The 24330-nt window shown below is 47.4% G+C and overlaps 1 protein-coding gene across 3 annotated transcripts in view; it reads right to left on the bottom strand.

Moving 5' to 3' along the window:
• The window catches only part of LOC119461880 (cyclin-dependent kinase 8), a 260725-nt gene that overhangs the window by 65716 nt on the left and 170679 nt on the right, over positions 1 to 24330 (bottom strand). For all 3 annotated transcript variants that reach the window (XM_049672776.1, XM_037723249.2, XM_037723250.2), the window contains exon 13: positions 14324 to 14428. In XM_049672776.1, coding sequence (XP_049528733.1) covers positions 14324 to 14428 — 105 coding nt within the window. The remainder of the gene's footprint in view (positions 1 to 14323; positions 14429 to 24330) is intronic.

Here is a 24330-nt window from a genome sequence, read left to right as displayed (position 1 = left end):
TCCTGCCGCTTGCTGCAGCTGGCCTAGCCAGCGCCTCCTCTACTTTGAGATGCCTGGTGCGCCAAAGCCCTCGCTCAACCCTCTCCTGTTTACGCACGCCACCGCCGCGCAGCGGCACTGTGTTCTGACACTATCGTGTGCCCCACCGGCCGAGTCAGCACCCGCGCAATCTTTGTGGTAGCCTATTCCGAGTGTGCATTAACGTTGCTGGTCGTTGTTTTTCTCGGCGCCCCACGTGCTTTATCGTGTGTCTTGCCGCTTCAATGCTTCGTCCCTCGGTCTAATAACCGCAGCGGAAGCCCTGCAGCCATGTGGGTGGTATTGCTGCGTGCCCTTTTGCACATCAAGCCAGCGCAAGAAGCAGCCTGGCGTTTCTTTCCACGAGATACCTGCAGACGCAACACTCAGGGAACAATGGTTGAAAGTTATATCAAGGAAGAACTGGCAGCCTAATTCTACATCCAATTATTCAGCTGTCTACAGCCTTCATTTTCTTGATGGGACTTCCGCGAAGACACCAAAAGACGCATGTTGAAGCCAGGTACCGTGCCCAGCGTGTTTCCCCAATACCCTTCTTACCTCAATCCAGCACCGTCGAAGCCGCGAGGTGCAAGAAGCATCGCAAAAAGAAAACGCGAATCTTCACCAACGAAATCAGCGTTGAATTGCGTGTCTGAAAACATCACCGGTGTTCGTTCAACGCAGCAACATGTGTCGGACTCGACGTTCTCCGTTGATTGCATGGTTATGTCTTTGTCTGACACCGACAGTGTCGCCTCTCAGGACTTGACGCAGCAATTTTGCACGTCCCGTACCACCGAAAATTCCACTGAGAGGCCCGATTTCACTTGCACAGAGAGACTGCCACATCTCGGCCAGACTGCATATGCCATGAGGTCGTTTGGCACGCAGACCAAACGAGCGAAGTGCGTCAGCGGCTTTTTTGCAGCGCAAAAAGTGGCATGAAAAAGAAAGGACCTTGAAGGCACTAAATGAGAGGCTGAGATCAACTGTTGACGCGTACAAGAAGGAGCTTCAACTAATGAAGGAGCAATGTCACGTTAGCAAGTTTCTTCACTTGGTCAAAGACTCGGAACTTGCGTGCACGAAGGTCAAAATTATTTTGGATCAAGTGGTTAATTATAAGGCCAAGAAGCCTATAAGGTCCAAAACAACTATTAGGCAATGTACGATTTTGCGCAACCTCTCAGCAAAATGTTACAAACATATGAGAACCGAGAACCTGCTCTCCTTTCCATGCAGAAATACTCTAAAGAAATACCTCGGAAGTTCCTCAGGGGAAGTTGGATTTAGTGAACTCCTCAAGAGAAGGCTGAGTGCTGAGCTTGAATGTCTCACAACACCCCAATCAAAGCTATGTAGCCTCGTCGTGGATGAGATGCACATTTGACAGAAGCTTGAGTACCACAAGCAATGAGATACATTTCTTGGAGACATTGACTTGAGTGAATTATTGTTGCCTTCCTTCATATGTATGGCACAATGAACCCCCCTCATTTCCCTACCCTTGTTTGGGATAATAAAGTCATTTCCCGCTTTACACCTTCATTAACTGTCAATCTTTTGCATTTTTCTTCATAGCCGGGACTGCTGCTAATATATGCATAAACAGTGTGATACTTATTCCTGCCAGAAAATTTATATTCTTTTTTTCTTCTTTGTTCATAATTATCTTAGCATTAGCTACGTGAACCCATATTTGATCTCACTTTGCATTAATGCTTTTGTCTTTTTGATGTTGAATCAATTTCTGATCTCATTATTACCGTTCTGTGATAATGCATTGTCTGCAACATTCCCTGTTGGCAAATAATCTTTAAACTGCACTTCTGCTGCACTGAATAAACAGTGTGCTATTGTTTTACTTCATTTACTTTCTCATTTCGTCTTCAAACCTTTACTTAATTTCACTCCGCTGCAACCTTGAAGCACAATTTCACTCTGCAAGCCTTGAAGCACAAAATTTCTTCACAGTTAGGCGCTGCAAACCTCCAGAAAGGGACTGGCGCAGTAACTTTCTGTTGCGGAGCCAGCGGTGCGTAGTGTCAGAAGCTAGCGCCACCTCGCGGAAAGCCGGAAAAACACAGCGGCCCTGGGCGAACAATAGGAGCGCGGTTGACGTGCCAGGCATCTCAAAGTAAAGGAGGCGCTGGCCTAGCCCGCCAAGCCGGCACTCTCCTTATTCAGTTGATGTTGCCGATGCGCTGTGACACATCACACTCAATGAGCGCGGCAAACGCTGGCGGCGTGTGGAAGTGCCCCTGCAGACGCGAGCAAAGTGACCTTCGTGCTGTTGTCTATCGCTTCAATGCAAACTGAGCGCTGAGAACACACAGCACGCACAAAGCTACGAGTCGCCGACGCACCTACACTGCCTAGATTAGGGTTGCCCGATGGCCCCAACAAAAAATAGCCAGACTCATATTTTTTGTGACCCAAAAGTAGCCAAAAACATAGCCAAAAGTAGGGTAAGGTATTCTAGTACACTGTAGCCAAAAGTTTGATGATGTTCTGCAGGTGTCCTTTTCATCGGGCGAGGAGGAAAGGGCGCGTGACAAGCCGGCTTGTGCGAGCCGGCGCGGCACGGCTTGAATGTGTTGCCGGTCGTGCACTGCGGTGTACTAGAATTATGGGGTAGTGGGTTCAGGAGAGGGCGCGCACCATACGATGGCGTGAAGCGGCGAGTGTTGACAGGTATGCGGTGGCGCTGCGGTAGCATGGGCTGTAAGCTCGGCACGGCGTGTTGCATCGCTGTGCTATGCTGTCTGACCTCGCTTGCCGAAAGAAGCAACCCACGTTTTCTTCGCTGTAAAAGGGACAGATGCAATGCCTGGCCGCAGGCGTCAACGTCATTGCTTCGCTCCCGCGTGCAAGACAGGATCCCAATGGACGAAAGGCTTACATTGATAACTGACATTTATAAACTCATCGAGTCAGGTAACCTGTCATTGGCAGAACGCAAGCTACATCGTATTTCTTTTGAACAGAGTGGCTACATCATAGAAAAGAGTGATGACCGGCTCATCCACTACATGGCAGGTTATGTAGCACGCAAGTTTATTGCTCGCAATGACTGTGTAGAATGCAAAAACTTGCTTCTACAAGGACCAAATGAGATATCCAAAGACGATATGTTCACTGCTATTTGTGACAAAGTAGGGCTGCTTTACCCGTCACATGTGGTTTTTTTAACAGTAAGAAAGTTGGAGAATGTGTTCACTACTTTCTTCAGCCAAGAAGAGCTGTGTAGCAACAGCATAGTAGATGTCATGCTGTTGGGCAACTCTCAGATTTCATATGGTGTAGGGTGCAGCGAGCACACCGAAGTGCTTACTGCCAGCATAGTGAAATTTTATGTCCTGACAAGGCTTTACTACTATGTAAAAGGATTTAATGAGTCATGGGAAGCGCGTAGGAAAAAGAACTTTCATGCAAAGATGAGTAAGTGCTCATAGTTGTTTCTCTAGCCTATGTTTAGTGCATGAATACCAGGAAGTGCTGTATAAACAGAATAGAATGAAGTACATTTGAGAATTGGAAACACCTGTATAGCTTCAAATAAAGAATTGTTGTGTTCTCAAAAGTTTTCTTTTTCTGCATTCAGCCATGTTTAGAAAGCATGCAGACGCCCATTTTTTTCCACGCCAGCGCTTTGGCTTCTTCTGTGGACAGATAAATTTGTTAAAACCGTTAACAGCTCAATGCATCAAGGGAGCTCAATATAAATCTATGACGGCACGAGAACCTGGAGGCAACTACAAGGTCGCATCGCCAGGCCTTTGCGAACCTTGAAGAATCGTTAGTTACAGGGAATGATAAAAATGGTTTATTCAGAAAGAGAAACATAACGATGTAGCTTAACCTAATACTTCTCTTCAGTGGTTTCTAACAAATCCTGACCGCACCTTTCGAAAAATTACAGAACATGGTTGAAGCTTTAAAATTGTCACGTTTGCGATAACCAGTTATCACACACGGAACAATATAAAAACAAAACTGAAATAGGATCGTCTCGGTCTGTTCGTGGAACGCCCCAGTAATAAATTACATGTACCGACGCCGCGAGTCCGTGCTGGGCTGCATTCGAAAATCGGCTGTTCCATGTTGGCTGCTTGGCAGTCTCAGCGTTTCCTGCGTTAGGTGGTGGTCGTTCAAAAGCCAGTAAGCCAGGCAATTCCTGTGGGCGGCGGCAATTACTTACGTGACATGCACTGAGACACAGAGCGACGATTCCAGGCCGCGATGCAACGCGTACAGCGAGTTTCATACAGCCCATGCTCTGCTGGCGCCACCTCGTGCCGTCAATGTGAGAAGCCTTGCTTGCGGGCGCTCCCTGAACCAACTACCCCATACTTCTAGTACACTGTAGCAGCGGAACGATTTGGAGGTGTTTTAGCTAGTTCTGAGTGCAATTTACGGGATGTCAGTTCTTACGAGGTCGTCGAACAACCACTGTGTAGCCTTTAGGTGCAGCAGTGGCCACAGTATCTGAGAATTTCTCTTCGATGTGCAAAAATGCGACGCACATCATCAGCCGCGGTGTGTGTATGTGTTGTGAGCTATGTTGGATGTATCGGTTTTCACTCGACGAAGGGCTGTTGTGAAACATTTGCATCAGCCACCGGCATCGTTCTCACGCATTTTAAGTCTAGTAGACTTCAAATCACTATGTCTACGCTAGCCTCCTGCAAGAGTCCGAAGGCTTTGCTCAACACAGTGAGCACTGCGATTGGCAAACCAACATGATACAAACAATTGCTTCGTGCTTAGATCGGCATTGTCTTTTTTGCCTTGTAAGGCACGTACAAAGGGGATCGCATAAAGAGAATCCAACAGCTATTTGTAGGGACACAACTTCTGTAACGTGGGTGAATGCGTCGTAAATGAGTGAACTTAGGAGACTGAAAAAAAAAAAAAGAGTTTGTATGTCCTTCTTTTGCGGCAAAATAAAACAGAACACGGGATAACGACGCAATAAGACTCCGCATGGTCGTGCCGCATGCTTGGACCACTTGGAACATGCGCTATATAGAACAAAAAGATCTATAACACAGTACTGCCTCGGGCGCTCGCACAGTCTGCAGCTGGTCGTTCGACCACTCGAAAAGTTTGATTCACACTGTACGGTATGCGGTTATTATTAACCAAACTATTTTATTTGTAGGCGGAAATCTTGCCCAGCAAACAAGGCAGTCGCCCAGTGTATCTACACATAACAACTTGAACGCTTGTCAAAGTAAACAGCACGACTTATTCTCCAGCAGAACGGTACTCACGCTGTTAGGATCGTCAAATGTTTCGTAACTACTCGTTGCAGCTAAACCAGAGCTTAGAATTACAGTGCAGAGAATGCTGCAGTAAGGTAACATTCGTGAAACGAATTTTCATAAATATTTAACTGATATCCGAGGCTGATTGTAAGCTGAAACAAACGGTGATCCGTCCACCCTAACACCAGCAGTTACTCCAGCCGCTTAATTACTTCAGACTTAAATTCCTTCACTATGCCTCACAGGACCATTCCCCACATAGAAGACACCATTTCATGCTAAATAGAACGCGCGAGTGCGAAAAAATCCACGAGAAACTGCCGCCGAGCGTATACCACAGCATACAACACGGGCGTTCGCCCAAGCCAGCATGCCAACTGCCCATAGATGGCGCCACTGCCTACGCAATGGCGGCACCCATGAAAAAACTGTCTATAGATGGTGCAGATGGTTTACCGCAGATTTCCGGCTCCAAAATTAATTCCGCCGCATGCAACCAGCACAACAGTGGCCTCAAGATCTGTGTAAAGAATTCTAGTGAGAGCTGCCACTCAGACCTGGATTTGGACACCACTTATTGTTACAACGAACCGAAGGATTTCGTTTCCGATTGATTCATGCCATTATCAGTATTTACTGAGCCACGTTGTGAGCTAACTTTAGTTCACGCCTCGCTTTACTCGAGGCATTTTTCTATAAGTGTTGGGCAAAATACTGCCAGCTCCAGCCTCTAGGATCAGCGTCGACTGGTCACGATCGAGTGCCCAAGAGGCGGCCCGAGCTCAACGCATTTTAGAATAGTGTTGCCTTTCCTAAGCTTGATTCATAAAATAAGCGTGTTACTTATATCCCGCGCTCTCTCTTTCTCTTTCTCAATTTTGTATTTTTTACTGGAAAGCAGCTTGACGCTTAGCAAATGCTGCCGCTTAGAGACACACTGGACTCTGGAGAAAACTTGAAACCTTCTCGCATTTTCCTCGTGCGAAGAAGGGCAGTTGTGACTGCAATTGTGCAAAAACGGAACCACCTGCTGGCCCGTAGGAGAAGTGGTGAATTAAAGTTTACCGTTTCAATTGCCACCTGAATTACGGCGCTGGCAATAACCCAGGTGATATTAGTATCGAAGCGTTGAACTGTGCAATTTTTAAACAGGGATTCCCTTGCAAAATTTGTGCAATCTGAAAGCGTGTGGGTAAGTTTCTGTGAATGCAGGCACGAATGCGTGTGTTGCCAAATTTCCGAGGGGGGGCTGTGTACTTTACCTTCAGTGGGACTTGAAAAAAATAAAGAAATGTAATTCCACTAGGGAATGCATACGCGCGCGGCGACGATGTTACCGTGTTTGAACTTTGGACGCAACCCCACAGCGACGACCACGACCACGATAGAAATGCACTTGGAGTGCCCATATAATTGCTATCGCAATAAAAGGAAATACCTCCTGCTCATTTATCTGTTATTTTATCATAGGCAACCACTTTTGTTAAACCTAGTGAAAGCCCATTCTCACGTTCCGAAAATACTCATTTTACGGGTGGTCAACCCGACGGGGCAGACAACAGTAAAGGAAAAGAGCCCGCGCACTCTGATAATTCATTCTTCGCGAACACACACGGCTCGACCAGGCTGGCGCACCCTCCATTACCGTCACTACGTCACGCTAAGTGAAAATGGCGCACGTGCGTTCTTGCTTCTGCAAAAAGGAAACGCAATAAATATCTTATAGCGCATTAGATTATCCTTTCATTACTAAAGCCGGTGGGCCGGCAATACCTGTGTGTTTCCAAAGACTAGAAGGGCAAGAGGGGCGGTCCTTCACACGCACCGTGCCGTGGCTACCGATCTTGAGATAACGGCAAACGACGAGCGGGTACAAAGTGCGCTCGTGCCTGTGCCGAAGTTCGTGATCATGTAGGAGCCTCACGCAATACCTTGACCATCCTCATTCTCAAGTGCAATATTTTAAATTTTGAACGGCTTTATGCTTTGCAGATGCAATAGTTGCCTTTGAATGCGGAATGAATTTCGGACATTCTGTATTAGAGTAAGAAATTTGCCGAATTTCTTACTCCATTCCGAAACAACGTACCACCAGACGCTTTTAAAACCAAATATGAGCATAAAGTAAAATTTACCTTTGAAAGAGGGGTCCTTCTCCCATTCCTTCTATATGAACGGCTGTATTTCCCCTACTTGCCCATGCTTAGTTTTGAGAACGGTTTTCTTACTGAACCACATGTGAAGCGGCAGCAGATGGCGCCGAAACCAAAACAAAAAGAGAGCTTAGCCTGGAAAGACGTGTAAACACGGCAGCGATGACTTAACGCCATCCACTCAGCGCCGACATTGCCTAAAAACACAGCCTTCGAGATTGCCTACATAACTTTTTAGCAGCAATGAGCTATGGGTTTTCATAAACCGGCGTTCCCAAATTTTGTCAGTGCTGACGTGGTCCGCGGGACCCGGAAGTCCTTAATACAAAAATAGCCCAAATATAGCCATGTAGCCAACTCGGAATTTTCGACGCCAAGCCGCGTAAAAAGTAGCCCACTTTGGCTATTAATAGCCCAACCTCGCAACCCTAGCCTAGACTCTGCCGCAACGCAGATCGCTTTCAAGATACGGCCCGCGTGAGCGCACGCCGCCTCGCATTACGCAGTTGATGCCAGAGTACAGTACAACGCCGCCCCACCATCCCTCCCCCCTCGCTCTCTCGCAGGTGCCTCGAGCGCAACGGAAGAAGGCGCGCTTCCTCCCTGCTTTTCCTGTGCGCGCGAGATTTAGACGCGGTCATCGGCTCGCACATACAGCATACGCCGCCCGACGACTGCGTTATCGCCCTTGGACTTTATACAAAACATCTATGAGCCAAAACCAATTTTAGGGCCACAACGCGTCATAGACACCATCTTTAGATAGCAAATACGGATCTCAAGGGCGATACTTTTGCTGGTGGAAACCGAAAATACGTCATAGTTGTGGCCCCCGGCACTTTGGACGGCCAATGCCATCGTCAAGCCACCAAGCCAAGCGACATGGAAAATCAAAATAGCCGCTCGGGCTGGTGCGGGGTGGCAGTTCGCAACGTATGATGTGGGAACGGTCCCACAGTTGCGACGCAACAGCGGGGTTACCAATGCATTGGGTTCTATGGGAGCTGTGCCGGAACCGGCCAAAAACGACGTAACGGCCGGGAAAACACAGCACCCGGGTTCTACTGTAACACTATACGACGCTACAATGCCATCGTGACGCTCGCCCTTCATTTCCGATGCCTTGCGCTTGTGCGAAACGACATGCGTCCACGCATCCAGTACCTGGTGTGACAATCCAAGGATGAGTGCTTTGACGAAAACGGAAAACGGGTGCGCGTTACAATCGAGGGAGCGTTAGAATCGAGTAAATATGGTAACCGTTTTTTTTTTTCGAATTTTCATGCCGAACCTGCATATAACGAAATCCTCTTCATAACGAAGTTTTTCGGGAATTTGTCAATTTAGTTATATCCAGGTGTCATGAGTAAGAGGCCGGAGGCGAAATAAAAGAAGACAAGGACGATGTGATCGGAGCGTTCCGAACGGCGCGAGCGCGCGAGGCGCGTGATCCGAGCTGTCATCGAGGGAGAAGCAAGGCTGAGCGAGCATTATCGACGTGGCTCCGGGCCAGGAAGGTCGCATCGCCAGCTCCGCTCTGGCGACGGGAGACTTGGGGGTCTGGCCGAGTCCGTGACGTTGGCCGTCCAAGGTGTGGCCGTCGACCTATGCAAGTTCGAGTGAGGCTCCTGGACTGGCTGCAGCCTATCACAGCAGGACCGGGCACCCCAGAAAGGACCCCTCTTCCACGGCAGACCGGCACGTTCGATGATCCCCGGAACGCCACGTCGGCACTCGGGAAAGAAGCTGGACAGAAGCGGCGGCCGAGCACGTCGCTAGGCCTAACCCGTCACCTCTCCCGGCCACGTCAGCAACAGCGACCGGGTTACCCAGGCTCCTGAGACGAGCGAGTTGAAGGGTAGGACCGACTTCAATGCAGCAAGGTTTATGCGACGGTCGCCGAAAAGACAACCACATGGAGAAAGATCCCACGAGATTCCCGCCGGGAAGAAACGTGCAACGAGAACAACGAACTCAGTAAGAGCGTCCCATCCTAGTAGCGCCACAACAGTAGGCCAGAGTTGCCAGACTTTCGAGTAGAAAACGTCCAGAATTAGTGTAGGCGCAGTTAAGGACATGTTTAGTGTTTATTAGTTCCTTAGGTTGTATTTTTGTCAGCATTTATTTATTCATTGTTCAGTGAGTATTTGAGTTTTTGGTTTGAGGGTTTTGAGTTTGTGGTGTGATTAAATATCTGCTTGCTGTGTCGCCATGCCTCTTCCCTCTCCATCTCTTCTAACACCAGCACGCCCCCGAGATCGGTGACAAAAACACATCACACCAGGTTTAACTGTATAAGCATATTCGTGACAAGCTTCCTGCTACGGCCTAGCACCTGCTACCATGCTACCAAGTTACAAATTTTTATTATGGCCACTGCCTGTCTACCTCCCCCATTAGGGTGGTTTTAACTGAGCTAGCTGGTTCATTCTTCGAGCTTTGTAGCAGCAGAAAATTGTGGAACGCAGACACAAAAAGGAACGAACAGACGTGGACGGAACAGCTACGTCCACATCTGTTCGTTCATTTCTGTGTCTGTGTTCAACAATTTTCTGCTGCTACAAACCTCGAAGAATCCACTATTAGGCCCAAGTCGAATGTTGGCGAGCAACGTTAGGGTTAAGTTCCAAGTCGAAGTCAATCTATTCGCCGTGCCCAAATGGCACTCAGAAAGCCAAAAAATGCCTCACAAATGAAAGCAAGGATACGAGTGGCAACCTGAATTACATGAACTTTGCCCATGGAGATAATCATTCAACTTCAGTAGACTTTGCATGAGTAGATAATGTTAGAAAAATCAAAGAAGGCCCCAGAAAATGTCCCAAATTTCGGTCATTGTTATACAGTTGTTCTACGGAGGGTATGACAATGCTGTGGAAGAGTCTGAATAATCGAGCAGATGAAAAAAAAAATCAGTTGGCGCCTTCTTTTCTTTTCAGAGGGGACCAGGTCTTGAGGGGGGCAGGTGTAGTACAGTAGAACCCCGCTGATACGTTTTTCACAGGAGCGTAAAAAAAAAAAAAAAAAAAAAAAACGTAAGAACCAGGTAACACAAGAGTCGAGAAACGGGAAAAATTGAGAAATGAAAGTAGTAGTGAACCGCACACAATTTTATTTTAATTATTATGTTTGAAAAATAGTTGCAGTTTTGCCCAAAAGCCGAAGCATCGATTGTGATAGCAAATTAGTAGACAGTTATTAAGTAAGGATAGTAGTTTTATTGTCCGTATAAACTTGTAAACATTCGCTTATCAAATATATTAACAACCACGGTGTTGGCGCACAGGCCAACATGAACACATCACAGTTGATGAGCGGTCACTTGCTGTCAAAACGCTGCCGTGAGAAAGCATGGCAGCAGCAGCAAGTGAAGTGACCTTCGTGCGGTCTATCGCTTCGATGCAAACTGAGCGCCGAGAACACACACCAAGCACAAAGCTACGAGCCGCTGACGCACCTACACTGCCTAGGCTGTGCCATCAACGCAGATCACTTTGAAGATACGGCCCGCACGCGGCCCCGCAGCACACAGTTCATGCCAAAGTACGTCGCCCCCTATCCCTCCCCCCCCCCCCCCCCCCCTTCCTGATGCCTCCTCAAAATTGGACGCTGACGCAATGCACGCGCCGGCCAGCGTATATTGCTTTCCGCGGATGATTGCACACGTCAGTGAGAAAAGAAGGAGGGCGAGGAGGATGGCCGGTAATCAAATCAAATAATTTATTTTTCCTTTCGTTACGTTACAAAAAGGATGGAACAGTCGCTAAAAGCTACTAAGCTGCCTAGTATGCGTCGATACGAATGCGCAATATGCTGCGCCAATACTGCGCTTGTCAGTGATGACTTCCGAAACGAGGTGGTGCGCACTGCGAGATTTCAGAGGCCATCACCAGCTAAATTTACCACTACTGACAAAGACGCTACTCCTCTTCGGTGGCCACTGCCTGTCGCAAGGCACGCGATTTGAGAGGTGCATTCGCAAGCAACCACATATAATGCAATCATTTGACCATCCGCATGTGCGGCAGTTCCCATTTATTGCCTCGGTATTCCTTTATGATGGCAATAAAACTTTATTTTATTGAAGTTTGTTATATCAAGTTTAACTGTACAAGCAGCACCTGTTGTTTGCTTTGCTGAAAGTGTGCTAACACCATTGCCTGTCTAAATATATGAAATGTAAGCCCAGTACTAGTACAGTATAGACCACTTATAATGTAACCGCTTATAGTGCAGGACCGGATATAGTGCGGTCTTTTCAGACTTCCATTAATTTTCCCATAGCACTCTATGTATACACGTATCGCCTATAGTGCAGTTGCGGGAAATGAAATACCGGTTACAGTGCGGCTATCTGGGAGTATGGAAGTCAGCGGAGACGGCAAACAGGCGCCCCAAGGAGTGCTCCCGGAAGAAAGAGAGACGAAGTGAAGGAGAAGGGCACGTGGTGCTAACGAACAGCCAGTGAGGCTGAAACCAGAATCTTGAGTGCAAGTCATGAAATATCACGGCGCATAGCGAGCCAAGGCCACGAAACTGCCAACGCCGGCCAACGCTCGCTTCCCGATAACGGCAGTAAATGAAACTTCAGGGAGCGGGCAGTGCCGGCACGGCACGGTGAAGGGCACACGCGGAGACCGTGGAATGTGAGGGAGGAGGGCGGCAGGGAAGCGGGTTTTGCCTCGGCACCTCTGCCGCTTCGGTGGCTCCCCTCGCCCTCCCTCGTAGCTCCCTCACTTTCGACTGTCACTTGCGTGCCCGCCGCCGTGTGCCGCTCCAGTCGGCCCGGCGCCAGCTCCCCGAAGTTTCGTTTTCTGCCATTATCGGGAAGCGGGCGTTTGCCGGCTTGAGCAGTTTCGTTCGCCGGCCTGGGACAGCGCCGCTGCTTCCCTCTGCGCCGTAGCCGCAGCGTGCAAGGTCAACACTTGACTAGAAAGTAGAGGAAGCATAAAGGAGAAAGAAGGGTTCACAGCCATTTTCTACGCGTGGCTACAGTAGCGTGGCTGAGACGTCGGCACGTACACGCATGTTTCGGCGCAACGCAGAATCGGCAACCTTGCCATTTGAGAGAGAGTGAAATTTCCGCCGCGTTTTTTTTTTTCTCCTCGCGCGACATTGAGGGGTCTCTCCTAAGCTTTTACTCTATATGGCGGTGCCGGAGCAATGCCAGTCGGAGGCACCACCGCGTGATTTGGTTAGAATTCGATTGTAAATTGAATGCAAACGTTCTAGCCGCATTCCTCGACTGTCGCATACGCGTGGCGGCTCAGTGCACATGTTTTGCATATGTGCGGGCCTTGAAAATTGTTGCTTTGGTTATAGTGCGGTACCGCTTATAATATTCGCGACTCCAGCGACTTACGTTATAAGCGGTCTACACTGTACTTGCTTTTTCCTGCTGGCCACATATGTTACAGTAAAAATATTGCTGCACATGCCAGTGTGCTTGCACATATTGTCACTTCGTACCCGTCTATGTGTCCATCCTTCTTAATATATGAGCACACAGCTGCAACTACGCATGGGGTACCATCGCTGGTCACTCCACCTGAAAAAGCAGTGGAACAGCACCGGCACTTCTGCTCACCTTTGTCAGCCGGTACTCTTTTGCAATGGCTCGACTGTCCCTGAAACTTTTTTAGATATAACCTTTGTGCCATGAAGTCAACAGCACGATGAAAGCCTGTCTGGTTGGGATGGTACATAGTAAAAAGGAAGGGACCAGGACACCAACCAAAAGGAGTTAACAGCATTTTAAGGTTCCGATTCCTCCACGGGAGCTGAAACTTCAAAAGGCTTTTAACACTTTCATGAATGCGCCTATTTCCTTCAATAGTATGTTATCGATGGTACAAATTTGAATTTTGACGCTGTCCGAATGGGTTGCTAGTGCCACCGAATGGGTTGAAAAGAAACTATTTAATCAGTTTTGCTTTTGTGCTTCTCTTTTCCACTGCACGGAGATTTTTAAAGCGCCTTCATAGTAGGGGAGACGAGCGCTTGTAGTTTCAAAGATGGCATCGACGTCGCGTGCCGCTGCTCCACGAACATGGCGAATTCAGAAGGATTCTGATGGATCTGGGCTCGAATTTCTTGATTATGGTAGCAGCACAGACTTGGAAGACTACTCAATTCGTCAGACTTTAGTATGGACGGCGAAACTGCCACAGAACGTCATGCCAGTGATTGTCGCTTTCTTCTCGGACAGTTTCATCCCGGATGCGCATTGATCTAAGTACATCAAGCAAGTTCTAAAGGTCACAGTTCTTGTCAACAGGCTGTGAACGTTGTTCGGGTCGGATGGAATGATGGAAATTAACGACCGCATAAAGAGTGGAGTTTTGTGCACACACAGAGACGGCCGGGAGTGGACCTTGGCACCGTGCTCCGGAGTGCCATGTGGCGGTTCGTAAGGGCTGATGTTTTCCTACGTATCTAAAGCAATTCTGTACAGCTCATATCTGTGGGATTATTACCATTGGAAAGATAATTTCTTTCTCTACAATTTGATACTATACACTTTAACAACAAGCCTTTTCTGTGGCAGGAAAACCCGAAAACTACTGATTTTTCAACGGTCACAAAAGTGTTAAGTCCTTTAAGTCGATGTCCTTGTTCTACTTTTGTGATGTGTAACTCCAACATGACCTTTGAAACAAAGTTGGTATGAACAAGATGTATATGCACCCACAGACTGGATGCTACTTGTGTGCTGACTGCCATGGTGCTTGCTTAGTGACAGCGGTGCAGTGCAACAACATGAAAGGAAGCAGCCCATCTCCACAAGTACCACCACAGGCCTCCAAGGACACCCACACCAAGCAAAGCAGGTAGCAGACCCCCACACCAGAAAAGGTGCAGAAGGGTGGATGGCCTCACCTGATTGGCTGCTGTCGTAGTAGGTGGTGCCATCCGCACTCGCTTGGCACTAGGACCATGGTTGTTGTTGTCTTGCGTGCCTCCTTGGTTGTTGGCAGCCGCCGTCTGAAATAACGCAATGCAGGAATTCCTCGGGGGCCACTCACAGTCAATTACTTTCCGTAAGTTTTGTTGTAGATTTATTGTGATAGCATTAGTATATACATACAGACAAAAACTGGAACTTCAGCATTGTTCAATGGTTCGTAACATGAGCCGATCTTGACACATACACGCTTCTTGCAAGGTTTTTAAAGGGGCCCTGCAAAGTTGCTGGAAAGCTTAGGTAGAACTTTCACAATGCAGAGATTTCTGGATAGATTTCTGGATTTCACTGGATAGATCATAGAGTCCCAACTAAGGTGACTGGTTAAAGATGTAATGCATAGTTGGTGCTAGTGCATTTTCACAAGTACTGTGTACCAAGTATGAAATTAAGTTTGATATCATCTTAAAAATTATGATCTACATCAGAAAAGCAAAGTAAATTAGTTTAAACAGCAGGCCACCCAAGACGCACTTGCAGCTAGGTTAAATTGCTCATTTTTCACAAATATATATTTGCCTCTTCAGAATAAAACAATATATGTGGGCATCTTTTTGAATTTTGCAATTTCTCCTTGCAAGGTGGGCACAAAATGCTTTTAGGAACTGCGAAGGCACTGTAATTAGTGTTTGTGCTATGCCAACGTCACCACTTTGGCACACTGAATGGATTTGCTGTATGTTTGTTTACCGCTTCCACCAGTAGTAGGAAAAATCCTATTGTCTTTTGCAGTTTTGCACTTCAGGGTGATGGTGTAAAAAACAGCTAAAACACACACAGAAGGAAGAACACAGGACGAACGCTGACTGCTAACGTTTTTAGCGCTGTTTTTTACACCATGAATGCATACCAACGAACTCGCCTTCAGACCCTTTCAAGTTTCAGGATGATATCGACTCAAAAAAACAACAGACTCATGGCAACATTGTGTCAAGTATATCGCACCAAGCAACTAACTCTTCAATGTTACACCTCAAACAACATAGGTACCATACATATCGTCGCCCCCTCCCCCCTCTTCAATGCACTTATTAGCGGCCCCTCAGTCTCACTTCTTCAACTCTCTCTTAACGCATAATTTGTCTGCCCCCCCCCCCCCCCCCCCCCGATCCAATGCGCACACCTAAGGGGCAAGCCTTGATGACGCGCCATTTGCTTAATGTGACGGCTTCACTGAGCTCATGTGTGTTCCCTCACAGCTACACAGCGTGCTTTGATCTGCTTTATTAGGCCCCACCATGTGACGGGGCATTACTGCTTAGACATAAGTGCAAGTCCCCTTCAACATTGACTCAGTGCCACCGCATGAATTGCACATTTTTTAGGGGCGAAGCTCCTTAGGGTGTGGGTCTGTCCCTCCTCTGTAGTAGTAGTAGTCGTAGTAGGTAGCCACGTCTACTTTTATGAGAAAAAAAAAATTCCGAGAGTTGTGGCCGTAGCGGAATCGAACCAGGGACCCCTCGCTTCTGAACGCGTGGCGCTAACCACTACGCCACGAAGCGCACATGGACAGACGCACCACGATGGCAATAAATACCCAACATTAACGAAAGACTGCGCATTTCTAACGCGTTTGTGCTAGCGCGTTACGGCCCGTGCAAGAAGCTGGTGTAAGACGCTGTGGCCTCTCCGCCTTACCCCCGTATTCATAAACGCTGATGGCGTCGGTAAACGCGGTGCACGTTCCGGCATGTGTAAACGGCTGCGTAAGACGCTGTGGCCTCTTCCCCTTAGAGTACTGCACGTTTCTAACGCGTTTGTGCTAGCGTCCCCTTAAGCGGGAGATGGTGCAATTATAATGAAGGGCGCTGTTATAAAATAGGAATGACGTCACATATGGCGCATGTCATTGGTGGAAGTCAATCGTTCGATTTAGTGCGGCGAGACTGGGCGAATTACACGGAAGATTCACGGTTTACCGATGATTCCCTCCGGAGCTTCGCCCACTCATCATCATTCACCCCGTGAATATGCGGTGTTTTTTTTTCTTTCTTTTTTGTGCAACTACTGTTATGCCGAAGTGTGTGTAGTGATTAGCACAAAGTGTGCGCTAACACCGTACCAGTTCCTCTCAAGCTGTTTGATCAGCTTCTCTTTCCTGGTCTCCTGCAACAATGTTGTAGATTTAGGGAACCAGATATAAACAGTAAAATTTGCTTTCACTTTCTCTAGTGTCTCATGCCATGTCCCAAATAAATTTTTGCAGTGAGGCGAAGAAAAGAATTTGCAATTTTGCATGCAACATGTAATGCACATTGCTGGAAGTACTGCTGGCAGTACAAAGAGACCTTTTCCTTAAATTATATTCATATTTTCCATTGCACAAAGTGGCTATGACGCAGCGGTATACAAAATGGTCACGAGAAGTGCAAGTAAATAGGGAGAAAGAAATGTGGAGAAAGATGGCTCATGCGTGTGCTCTGCAAATTCAATTGGAAGACTTTCAGCAGCATGTAAGCATTTGCGAGTGCGCTTTTAATTACACAGGCAAACTAGTTCACAGCTGGTGGACGTCACTAGCAGCTAGCCAGACAGGCACCGCAAATCTGTTCACACTTCATGTAAAGCATGTTATGTGAGCGTAATCTCTCTAGCTTTACCTTGGCAAAGTGACAGTTTAGTTCACAAAGTTACAATACAACATTCAAACTTTTCAACGTCTTACGTATCGCAGATGACAAGCCAGTAATTTAAAGTAAAAGGCTTTGTTGAATTGTATAAAAAGGGGGCAAAGCAGTGATAAAAAGTATTAGCCATATCATGCTGCTGTCTGGCAAAAAGCTGCAAGTTTCATTTATACCTCCCAACAAAGTTTTAATGCAGAGACTCTAAAAAAAAAAAAAAGAAAAACCCAAAAATTTTATTTATTTCCTTTGTGCTTCGAGCATCCAGCCTGCAACTCAGGGGTCCATTCTGCATGCAAGCATGGGGCCTATGCAGTGGCTTAGCCGCAAATTTATTTCAAGCGGGGCCCGCCAACCACTACCACTCCTCCCCCTCTTCCACCCCCTCTCCCTGCACATATCATCATCACCAGCCTATATTTATGTCCACTGCAGGACGAAGGCCTCTCCCTGCGATCTCCAATTACTCCTGTCTTGCGCTAGCGGATTCCAAATTGCGCCTGCAAATTTCCTAACTTCATCACTCCAGCTAGTTTCCTGCCATCCTCGACTGTGCTTCCCTCCTCTTGGTATCCATCCTGTAACTCTAATGGTCCACCGATTATCCATCCTACGCATTACATGGCCTGCCCAGCTCCATTTTTTTTTCTTCCATGCTTGGCATAGCGCATAACAATATCAATTAGAATATCGGCTATCCCCTTTTGCTCTCTGATCCACACCACTCTCTTCATCTCTCTTAACGTTAGGCCTAACATATTTCGTTCCATCGCTTTTTGTGCGGCCTTTAACTTGTTATCGAGCTTAAAGGGCCCCTAAACCCCCCAGAGGTCCAAATTTAGTTGTGATGTTGCAGTTTTGCACGAGTCTACAACGAACACGTAGCTGCGAGACTTTTTCGAAATGGTGCCGTCATAGTGGAGTTACACGCATTTGATGATCGAAAAACGGCCCTCGCTCGTTTCGCTGCTCTCCTCGTTGGCTGGTCTCTCCTCCTCGCCGAGTACTTCTCGAAAGGTCACGTGACAAACGTCATTGACAACTCGCTTCTCAAAACACCTCCTACTTCCGGCACGTCCACGCTAGCGGCAAATATACCAAAGACGAACCGGCCTCCCGTGCCCTAGAATGTCTGCCGCGCGAGAGGTGTCTAAAGTAGACGGTAGTTCGGCCGGCGCACGGCCCGCAGCACGATCAACGGGCCAATCGACGACTGCGAAGCTGCGCGCCTCCACCACCAGCAACGAAAACACCGGCTGCAGCTTCTGTTCCAAGCAAAATAATTTTCCCTAGATAAAGTGATGCGTAAATTGTACATGTTATGAAGAACGATATGCAATGTCAAATGTTAAACATGAACTCGAGATCTCTGATACTTCTCGAGCTCAGCTGCCATGCACGGCTACCGACGGGAGACGACCGGCTCGGCTGTGCTCGCATCGCAGCCGACGGCGCCGCTAATATAAGCATGTTTTCTTCTTCGTGTACAATTATTGCGAGCAGCGATAACAACGGTAAGAAAAATATTGTGGCTTGTGAGCATTGGTAATTCATTCTGAAGCGCCGTCCGTTTTAGCTTTGAAGTGAGTCGGAAAAGGCCTAGCGACGATATCGGCGCTGTCGAGCGATCGGCGGCGGTGAGGCTACCGCACAAATGGGTCTCAGTCTCATCCTCTCTACGGCAAAGAAATTTCGCCGTTCGCGAGAAAAACCGCCGTCGAATGAAGGACCGCGAATGGCAAACGGCATGTGGCAAGTTACCGTGCCGGGGTAATGGGGACGTGGACTCAGCGCTTCTCGGCTACCCGCTGTTGCTGAAGTGCCGGCCCATGTTCATGCGAAGCGTGCCGCTACAGACCCTGTGTCAGTGTTGGCCTTTCTAGACCACTCGTCTAGAAAGGCCAACACTGACGCACTCTGTTCGCGCAGCTAATCAGACCACTAAGCACGACTGTGTTGGAACGCGAGCAATTTGGCACTTGCGTTGCGGGCTGTAATTACCGATTCACAAGGGCGCAAAAGCGAGCAACACGACAAGGAAGAGCAGGGAGCGCGTGTACCTGCTAGCAGACTAACCGGAAGTCGTAGGTTCTTGTTCGACCAATGGGCATCGTCCCCGATACTGACATCACCAGATTCACCCTGCTGACATAGTGACGACCGCTGGGGATACCGGAAAGGCACGAGAGGAGGGCGGCGTTGTTTTTTTTTATTTTGTGGCGCACCCGTGGCGCATAGCAGCGCTGCAGCGTTGGGCATCGTTGATTGTGACGGCATTCTCAACTCGATGCGCATGTTTACTTGAAATGTTAGAAAAATATCTGAGGTGGTTTAGGGGCCCCTTAAGATTCTGCCCCATATGTTAGCACCGGTAGAATGCAATGATTATACACTTTTATTTTCAATGACAGTGGTAAGCTCCCAGTCAGGATTTGGCAGTGCCTGCTGTATGCACTCCAGCCCAATTTTATTCTTCTGTAAATTTCCTTCTCATGATTAGGGTCCCCTGTGAGTAATTGACTTAGATAAACATACTCGAGGAAAACAAATACACTGCGTGAGATTCAAACAAAGACGAAGTGAGGGACACGGTTTGCCTCGAAGTATGAACCAACTCGTCCAGCAAGTTTTATTTAAGAAAACATACTCCTTTAGACTTTAGAGGCTGGCTGGCGATCCTGAATTCTTGTTCCCTTGCCAGGCTACTGAACATTATCTTTGTCTTCTGCATATATAATGACACGCATAGTTCAATATTTTTATTCGGTTACCACTTTTCACCGGCTAACAAATGGTGAACGTTACCACTCAACGCAGGTGACGCCTGCATGTATCAGATGTTTATCGAATGTTATCGACTGTTCTATCTGTTGGCTGTTGTCACCAAACCTTTTGTAATCTGATCGTATGCACGTCGCGAATTGTGTAGTACTTTCTGGAAGCCACACGGCCACCAGCGAGAACACTGGAACCTTCGACAAGTCATGCATAGTAGCTGACGACCCGCAGATCAGGTTTCTGATGATCGCCAACTTCGCTCGCCTCTATCGTTGTGCTCGAGCATTACTTGTTGTGCTGGGCACAAGTTCGCCCAATAAAGAGTTAAATTTTTAACTCACAGTTTTGGCACTTCGTCGTTCTTCACCGTCACTACAAAGTGACAATATATATAATCATGAAAGAAATACTCACACGTTTAACAACAGCAATACAGTACTATTATGTTACTAACATTTCGACTGGTGGCCCTGCCTTCATCGGAGTGAACGAGACTACAGAAGATGTTCGTTCCCAAAGTGTTGGAAAGGGAAAAGACATGCGACTCCAAACAAAGTGCTAGCGAAAAAAGAATATTGAACAACTAAAATAGACATATTCTTCAAAACGGGGGAATAACACATGGACAGAACACAACACATGGATGGCTGCGATAAGCCGCCGTTGAGGAAGCGTTGTGCTAATCCTTGAAGAAGTGGGGAAAAAAGAAAACACGCAAAGCGTCCTTTCTACCGTGGTGCACAGACAGACAGACAGACAGACAGACAGACAGACAGACAGACAGACAGACAGACAGACAGACAGACAGACAATGAACTTTATTAAAGGTCCCGTGGCGGAAGGGAAAAAAATGTGGATGGCTGCAAAAAGCCGTGCCTAAGGCAGCGCTTTTCCCTGATCTCAAGGGACTGTCATTGTTTAAGGTAAAGAGACGCCACTCTACTTTGCCGTGCGAAGGGGGAATGCGACACAATAGCAGCTCGAAACAGAGTAAAAAAAAGAAAAGACATGCGAACGTGTCAGCACGAAGCAAGACCGTTTTACATGCATCATGGTTAAATCACAAGAAATTTCCTTTTGACTTTAACAACAAGGCAAGCAGGTGAGTTTGCCGGTGCTTTCGTTAATACCCGAGGCGGTGGTATTAAACTTATGAATAAGCTAGGACTCACAAATTTCCCGGTCATGGTGTGGGCGAAACCTTGATTCCAATATTGTCGTTTTTAAGTCATTGAAAGAGTGACCAAGAAGGTTGACATGTTTGGATACGAGAAGGTTTAAAAGAGTGTTTAAGTGTGACCTGTGGTGATTAAATCATATCCTGAAAGGAGTCTTACCAATATACTGTTGATTACAGGTAGTACATTCAAGAAGGTAGACCACAATGACAGTGTTACAGGTAAACTTTCACAGGAAATTTGAACAGAGAAGTTGTACGCGGTGCTGATTGCTTACTGTGTAATTCTCATGTAAGGACCGACCAGACAACATGCCTTGTTATAAGGTTACCGCCACGATTTAGGGTTCAAAGTATTGTGTAAATTTTTCTTTTTCCTATACAGAACGTGGGGCAATTCCACAAATTGTGCTTAAGGCACTCACTTTCAGCAAGGATGATATGGTGCTCTCTAAGAATAGCTGACACCTTAGGCACCGATACAGAGTGGGTGTATCAGACTGATTGCACAAGTGCGCCAGTGTCTCGGCAGCCAGTGAGGTTTATTATCAGTGGTATGCTTTTATACCGTTGGGGCATGTACAGCATTGGCAGCTTGCTACATGTTACACACTCTTTCTTTTGAAAGACAAAACATTGTCATTGACAATTTAACAAGTCAACTGGTTTGGCGAAATTGTTCATCGTAGTTCAACGTGGATGATATCATTATCTGGGGAGCCACATTGGAAGAGCATAACAAAAGGCTGTATAACACTTTAAATGCTGCTTGCGCCACTGGTTTAACGTTTAACTGGGATAAGTGCATGCTTGCAATGTCACAAATTGACTTCATGGGTGACAAAATCAGCGCTGCTGGAATCGAACCAAACGATAACCTAGTGAAATGCCTAGCGAAGTGCCCGATGCCGTCAACCAAAAAAAGACCTGCAGTTCTGTGAACTACTTTTCTAAGTACCTGCAAACTTGGTCAAGCGAACTAAAGCACTTAGTGCCTTGCTACAAGAAGATGCCATTTTCGAATGGACAGCACCGCACAACAGAGAATGGGCCCTTTTGCGCGAAATGTAATCACAAGCAAACCCCTGTCCTTGCAATATGTGATGCTTCACTCCCTACAAAGCTATCCGCCAATGCATCGGCCTTCGCTATAGGAGCTCCACTTTTTCAAAGACATGGCGAAGCATGGCGTCCGGTAGGCTATGCGTCCAAAATGTTGACAGGCACGGAGTGCAGGTACGCACAGATAGAGCAGGAGGCCCTGAGTTTTGTGTTTGGTTGCAAAAAGTTAAGCAAAAAGTTCAGCAATTTCTAAATAAGGGCTCGGTGATCTGAGGGTTCACCTTCAGGAAGCAGTGCAACGCCGTCAGAAAGCAGTGAAACATATGTGGGCACGCCATCGGAAAGAAGTGAATTTGCTGGAGGCTCAGCTCCGAATCCAACGGCACAGCCACTGTCTCCGGATGAGAGGACTGCCTGCACCACCTCTACCAGCCCCGTGGTGCGCAGATCGAGGAGGGAGAGACGACCATCCTGCCGGCTCTGCTACTGCATGGGCATTGTCCTTCAAGGTAACTTTGTACTCCTGTTGCAGCTTGCCAATACCTGTGAACAGGCCCTTAAACTTGAGCTGTATGCGCTTAGACAGTTCGCTTTCACCATTAATGTTGTAAACTTGGTTAACATTCACCAAGCCAAGCTGCTCACTCTCTTCAAGCCCCAGTATGGTCCGTCTTCCTTTTTTTCACGACGGAAAAATCGACCGGGTGACTATGGGATCCTATCTGAACAAGAAGGCGGACCTTTCCTATGTGCTTAATTTCGTTTCCTTCAAAACAGTGAAGAATGGCCTTTATTTGTAGTGGACGCTGTCGGACATTGAATGTCTCAACTATGCAAAGTGGAATCAAGTTTGCCTGAGCACCCGTATCAACTTTCAGCTTTACGGCATGGCCAAGGATGCGAGTTATGACAAGCCAGTCCTGCTTTGACTGCTGCTGCTGCCAGCCACGAAAATTTCGAGCACGTCAAAATCACTATCGCTGTCCTTCATTACTTTGCTTCGCTGTGCTATGTTCTACAACACACAGCGAAATGGTTTGGTTTGCTGTACTTCGCACATTTCACCAAAAGCTGTGCATTGTCTAACCTTGTGCACTCTGTTGCAAAAGCCGCATCTGCTTTTAGGTGCGAAGCACTTTATGGGCCTGGGCTGTCATCGGCGTCCGTCACGTGTGATCTGTCATGACCATGCTCAAAAACAAGTGCTCACAACAGGGTCAACACAAGTGCAGAATTGATCAAAACCGGTTCAAAATAAACAAACACAATTGAGAATAATTTAAAAGACAGGAATAATCAAGCATAGGGTGCATTGATTAACAGACATTGGTTAAAATTGCTTCTAACTATCATCAGCAAAGGCTTTGGCTCCATGGTGTGGTGGTTTGGCTCGATGTGCCTGGCAGTTTCCCACCAGTTGTGCCTAAGCACAGGTGTCAAAACAGATGATGGATTCCTAAATACCAGATAAACACGGGGTAAAACAAGATAAACACAAGGAAAACACAAGGGAAACACTTGCGCATCACTGCTTCGCACTTCCCCAGGTTTGCATTAGCGCTGGAATTGAACTACATTAGCGCTGGATTTGAACTACACAAGCGGAGGATGCACAATTTTTCCTTGGTATCTGTCCTGGTGTTTCTTCTTGGCGTGCTTTACTGCAGCAACACTTTTTTCCTCGCCCCATATTCTACTACGCGCAAGTGCAACTTCCTCTGCTTTTGCTCCCTGTACGGCTGCCTCAAGGGTTAAGTCTTTCTTGGCTAACAGCTTTTCTCGCAGGTTCTTGCTAGCGAGAACGTTCCTTCATTATCAAAGCTTCGCTCCACCATCTCGGAATGCTGCTGATTGGAGAACTTAAGATGATCGGCCTATCTGCTCTAACTGCCGCCGTGTTGGGCACGTTGCTCGCTACTGGAACAACCACTGGTCGTTCCCGCAAAGTACTCCATCCTTTGGCCATGCTCGCCGCCTTGATCGCAGCCCTTTTGAGCCACTATCTAAGGCACATTCCTACAACCTTGACATTTCCACGACTTGGTCCAGCCGCTCGCCGTCACCTAGAGGTCACCAGTCGTGTTCGCAACCTTTCTACCGTCCGTTCTCCTGCTCCCCGGCCACCTCGCCGCGCAACGTCGCTGAGCAACCGTGGCTCCTTCACTCCGGAAAACAAGACGATGCAGCGCCCAGAGGTAACGCTGCATCCATGACTCCAGCCCAAAACTCTCTAGTTACTCTGTCGACTCGACAATGTATGCCGGACGTTGACGTTGATGGT

This window comes from Dermacentor silvarum, chromosome 8 (assembly GCF_013339745.2).
Source record: "Dermacentor silvarum isolate Dsil-2018 chromosome 8, BIME_Dsil_1.4, whole genome shotgun sequence".
In the NCBI taxonomy this organism is placed as follows: Eukaryota; Metazoa; Arthropoda; class Arachnida; order Ixodida; family Ixodidae; genus Dermacentor; species Dermacentor silvarum.
This window is presented reverse-complemented; position numbering and strand designations above follow the sequence as displayed.